The sequence below is a fragment of the Sinocyclocheilus rhinocerous genome, unplaced genomic scaffold (assembly GCF_001515625.1).
Source record: "Sinocyclocheilus rhinocerous isolate Xijiao unplaced genomic scaffold, SAMN03320098_v1.1 scaffold3700, whole genome shotgun sequence".
In the NCBI taxonomy this organism is placed as follows: domain Eukaryota; kingdom Metazoa; phylum Chordata; class Actinopteri; order Cypriniformes; family Cyprinidae; genus Sinocyclocheilus; species Sinocyclocheilus rhinocerous.
In genome coordinates, this window is record NW_015641061.1 from 13,512 (window position 1) to 18,624 (window position 5,113).

The 5,113-nt window shown below is 43.6% G+C and overlaps 1 protein-coding gene across 1 annotated transcript; it reads right to left on the reverse strand.

Annotated features, from left to right (window-relative positions):
- Positions 1–3,201: 3,201 nt before the first annotated feature.
- Positions 3,202–3,879, reverse strand: LOC107754556 (probable tubulin polyglutamylase TTLL1). Its single transcript, XM_016571031.1, has 3 exons — positions 3,672–3,879; positions 3,430–3,610; positions 3,202–3,355 (listed from the first exon to the last, which is right to left on the reverse strand). Exons 1-3 carry the CDS (start codon positions 3,877–3,879, stop codon positions 3,214–3,216), a joined length of 531 nt encoding a protein of 176 aa, XP_016426517.1. The 3' UTR covers positions 3,202–3,213.
- Between the last annotated feature and the right edge of the window lie 1,234 nt (positions 3,880–5,113).

A 5,113-nucleotide genomic window follows, 5' to 3' on the forward strand; every position in this document is an offset into this window, starting at 1 on the left:
CAGGTTATATTAATAATGACATTTCCGATTGTTCAAATGGTCAGCTGTCGGGGGCCCCCTCAAAATGCGGGCTCCAGGCAATTGCCTGCCTTGCCTGCCCTATTGCTACGCCTCTGCCCAAGATTCCTGGCCGAACTCGATGGGATTATCGCTGATGAGCCCAGCTGGATGGTAAACTGGTGCTGGACTGATGGGGAGGCTAAAAAGATGAGAAACTCAGTCCTTGCTAGGTTGAACTGCAGGTGATGCTCTTTCATCCATGTTGAGATTTCTGTCAGGCAGTCTGAGATCTGAGCAGCTACCGTTGGATCGTCTGGTTGAAATGAGAGGTAGAGCTGCGTGTCATCAGCATAGCAGTGGTAGAAAAAAACATGTGCCTGTATGATGGGTCCCAGTGATGTAGTGTATATAGAGAAGAGGAGAGGACCAAGAACTGATCCCTGAGAAACCCCAGTGACCAGTTTTGATGTGCTCTGGATACCTCTCCTCCCCAAGCCACCTTGAAGGACCTACCTGTGAGGTAAGACTCAAACCAGAGAAGTGCAGTTCCGGTGATGCCCAGCGATGAGAAGGTGGACAGAAGGATTTGATGATTAACAGATAGATCTAGCAGAATGAGAACTGAAGATTTGGACTCCGCTCTCGCACTCCATAGCGCTTCAGTGACTGTTGCTGCTGTAGTTTTGTTTCTCTGAATTTACTCTGCATCACTTAAAGCACAGCTGTTTTGACATTGACTTGTCAGATAGTTTGTTATGTTCACTGCTACAGTTCACCGTCAATCGCGGATCAATTTGGTGGATTCACTTGCGTAATTTTTTACACTCGCGTTTGTCATTCCTGAAACAGTATACATGGACGGTTGGTCCTCTTACACTTTTCTTCAAACTGTGAATGTAGTAAGAGACACCGAGCAAAGGGCGCTTCCATTATGGCTCAACGGTCCAAGCTTACTCACATGATTATTATATAAACAATAACTAACTACACAGTGAATATCTTATTTACATCGTGTATGCTTTCTTTTTGTCTTATGATAATAGGAAGATCTGTGAGCGTGTAGAACTACGTAAACTTGCAAAAACAAAAATTAGATCAAAGCGGATTCTGACTTAAAGTAAAAGTCAAAAAACAATTTTAAAAACTCAGCGGATCTACACGAATCACAAATTCAAAACGGCGAATTTCACCAAAGGGTGACAAGTTTGCATCCCTGGTACCGAAACTTGCCAAGCGGTGACACTGGTGATGTGCGCGTCTTTCTTGGTAGCACCTATTCATTTGCAGCTTATATTAATACCTGCAAAAACACTACATAATATGCTGCTGCTAAGTGCAACCCTAGCTAACCTGTTTCCCAGTTAACTCTATTAGTAATTGGACTATTACTAGTAATTCATCTTGCAAATAATTAAACAAAAATAAGATTGGATTAACAACGATAACATTTGTTTGTCATATAATTATCCTTAAGTCAATCTTATCTCCATCATTCACCGCAGTCATGTTTCCTCCTTTCCTCCTCTTCTTGCTTTTTTTCTGCTTCTGGCTGCCAGACAGATAAGTCCTCTTCATGTTTAAATTAGCAAAGTGAAATAGGAATTATTCAATTTCCCGGTCAAACTCCACATATGAGACAACTGAATCAGAGGATTAAACTGGAAATTCCTATTACTGATTTTCTTTTAGAATCAATGCAGAGAGGACAGCTTCGGGCTGCGAAGAAGAAAGCAGAAATGGAGAAGAAGAGAAGCGGAGACACCAAGACAAGAAACGCAGGACATGATTCTGATGGCTAAGGAACTTCTTCGAATAATTCGACAACATGAACGTGTAAATAAACGATTGATGAAAAGGGTTAAACAATTTATTGAGGTTAATGAGTTTAATTTGAGAATCGAGTCTTTGCGAGGCCCCCAAGCCACCTTGAAGGACCTACCTGTGAGGTAAGACTCAAACCAGAGAAGTGCAGTTCCGGTGATGCCCAGCGATGAGAAGGTGGACAGAAGGATTTGATGATTAACAGATAGATCTAGCAGAATGAGAACTGAAGATTTGGACTCCGCTCTCGCACTCCATAGCGCTTCAGTGACTGACAGCAAGGCGGTTTCATGTGAATGGCCACTTTTCAATCCAGACTGGTTATTGTCCAGCTGGTTGTTCTGTGAGAGAAAGGAAGACACTTGGTTGAACACAATGCATTTAAGTGATTCTACTTCCTTTCCTCTCTCCACCACTTTCAACATAAACTCAGGGCAACGGAGAGAAAATGGTGCAAATCAAAAGATTCAGCTCATCTCAGTAGGTATCACTGCTATCCTCGTTTTCCACCAAGGTTCACACTGCCAAAGCTTCCTTTATCCATAACAAGATCAACAGCGCGTCAGACACATGCAAACTCTTCAAAGCATTCAACTCTCTCCTCTGTCCCCCTCCGCCACCTCCCACTACTGATTTTGATAATTACTTCACAAAGAAAACCACTTCCATCAGCAGTCAGTTCTCAGCTCCACACACTCTTGTTGGTGTAATGGTCAGGTGTCCCAATACTTCGGTCCATATAGTGTAGGTTTAATGCACACTAACTTACGCCATGCTTCTGGATGGCCACGTTGGTGAGGTGCACAAACATGTTGTCCAGCTCACTGGTGCTCGGGGTGTATTTGACTGTTCAAAACCGTTTAGTGCAGATCAAGAGATGCGGTGGGTGGCGAATGAAGTAATCCAAAGAGCGGTGAATTATCATTATTCACTCCCACCAGGATTTCACTACTGATTTTTTTCCACTACTTTTTTTTTTTCTTTTGATTGGCTGCTGTCAATTTAAGACCTAATGCACAGATCTAATATACCAATACATGTGCGATTTCTTTCCCAACTCTTTATGTCCACATAAGACATAAGCTACTGCATTTATGTTATAACTCGGCAAGACAGGCATTTAGACGTTATTCTCTTTGTGCACTTTAGGTGTGTGCTGGCTCATTAAGCTCCTAAACTCTTGTAATAACTCAATTTTTTTTCTCATTCATGTATCTAAAAACATAATTAAGACCATTTTGCAATTTCAACATTCAAACAGTCCACTCACTCCACCAAATGAATTGTTCTCCCTCAGATTTACACAATTCATGCACATTTCTCAGGTCTGAAAATACTAAAATTCATCTAAATACGTAAAAAGTACCTTACTGCGTGCGGTGATGGAAATACTCACATGTAGCACTTCAGCGGCCTGTAGCTGGTGACCAGCACATAGAGCCGCAGGTCGAACTTCTTCCCTCCGATCAGCAGTGGGTTATCGATGTACAGGGAGATGACATAGGCCTCCTTCCCGCTGTTGACCGTCACAAACCTGTTAAAGCACAGCATCTCAGACAGAAGACCACATCTGATCACAGCGGATCAAAGCTCAGGAGATCAGCTCACGTGGAGGTGCGGCTGTCGCGAGACCACTTCTTGATCTGAGAGAGCTTGTTGATGAGGAAGATGCCTTTGCCCTGCGCCTTCCCACACGGCTTCATGATCCACGTGCTGGACGGACTCTTGCGAAACTCCTCCACGAACAGGTTATAGTCAGCTGGCAGCATGAACATCACCGGCACAAACTCTGTCCCGGAGTCAGAAAGTCAGTGATGGCACATTCAGAGCTTTAGAGCTACTAGCTCTACCTAGGTAGAGGTACTTCCCGTTTTCGTCCTTCTCCTCTAAAGGACTGGCCTCCTTCGCCAGTTCCTTCCTGTAGCGCTTCATGTTCTTGATCATCAGGTCCTTCCTGGTCAGCTCGTAGTGGTTGGGGAAGTGATTGACCATCTGATCGTCAGACAGACGGTAGACGGTGTCCACGCTGAACACGTTACGGATGGTCTGGATGCTCATCCTGCCACATGACGGGACCACATGACTGTAAGCAATGAGACGTACTGTACGTGCTGCACTCTAGTAAGTTATTTTACTATCTTTGAGATACTATTACAGCTTTTACTAATATGTTGAATTAATTTTTATTTGTATATTTTTGTTTCTATTAAATTAATTAAGAATCTATTTTAAAATATAGCTGCAAGTAGCAATTAAGGGGCCAAGACCAGGGTTCTCCACCCCTGCTCCTGGAGAGCTACCTTCCTGCAGACTTCAGTTCCAGCCCTGCTTCAACACACCTGTCTGTAATTAAGCAGCCGTGAACACCTAGGCTGTGTCCGAAATCGCCCCCTATACCCTTAAATAGGGCACTATTTGAGGGAACAGCCATTTTTAGTGGTGTCCGAAACCATAGTGGACGTTCTCGAGTGCACTCTTTCAATCCCACAATACACTGCAAAAACGAGTGTACAACTGGTGCACGCTCAACGGCTAGAGAAATTATGCAAAAGCAGCATTCCTTCCGGTGCACTCAGTGTCCGAATTCACTACTCGTTTTCATTCACTCCTTCTAGTGAACTGAATTAGTGACCTAATGTAGGGAATAGTGAATGAGGGTATAGGGGGCGATTTCGGACACAGCCCTAGACTATGTCCGAAATCACCCCCTATACTCTCATTCACTATTCCCTACATTAGGTCACTAATTCAGTGAAAAATATGGAAAATTTTCATCGGAAAATATGTACAAACCCTAATTAAACTATTTAATAATCAATTTACAATGAATTTATACCTGTGTTGTATTATGCTGTACGCCATGGATGAGCACTTCGTAATATGAACGGATTGATTATTCTGCTGCGAGTGCCATCTTCTGGCGAGATGCGGGAATTCATTCGGTGCGTGACTCTCACAGTGCATTATGGGTATTCTCTAGCCGTTGAGCGTGCACCAGTTGTACACTCGTTTTTGCGGTGCATTGTGGGATTGAATGAGTGCACTCGAGAACGTCCACTATGGTTTCGGACACCAATAAAAATGGCTGTCCCCTCAAATAGTGCCCTATTTAAGGGTATAGGGGGCGATTTCGGACACAGCCCTAGATTAGCTGGTCTAGGTGTGTTTGATTAGGGTTGAAGCTGAACTCTGCAGTGTGGTAGCTCTCCAGGAGCAGGGGTGGAGACTCCTGTTAAAAACACACAGCATTTTACTACAAAACTCAAAATAGCTGACACCCAAAAAGGCAGAC

Excerpts from the sequence above, each read along its gene's own strand:
- LOC107754556 (XM_016571031.1), bottom strand. The coding sequence starts at position 3,879 with ATGAGCATCCAGACCATCCGTAACGTGTTCAGCGTGGACACCGTCTAC. Across the intron at positions 3,611-3,671 it reads CGGGAAGTACCTCTACCTAG|AGTTTGTGCCGGTGATGTTC; the intron begins GTAGAGCTAGTA and ends ACTCCGGGACAG. Across the intron at positions 3,356-3,429 it reads CGCGACAGCCGCACCTCCAC|GTTTGTGACGGTCAACAGCG; the intron begins GTGAGCTGATCT and ends GTGCTTTAACAG.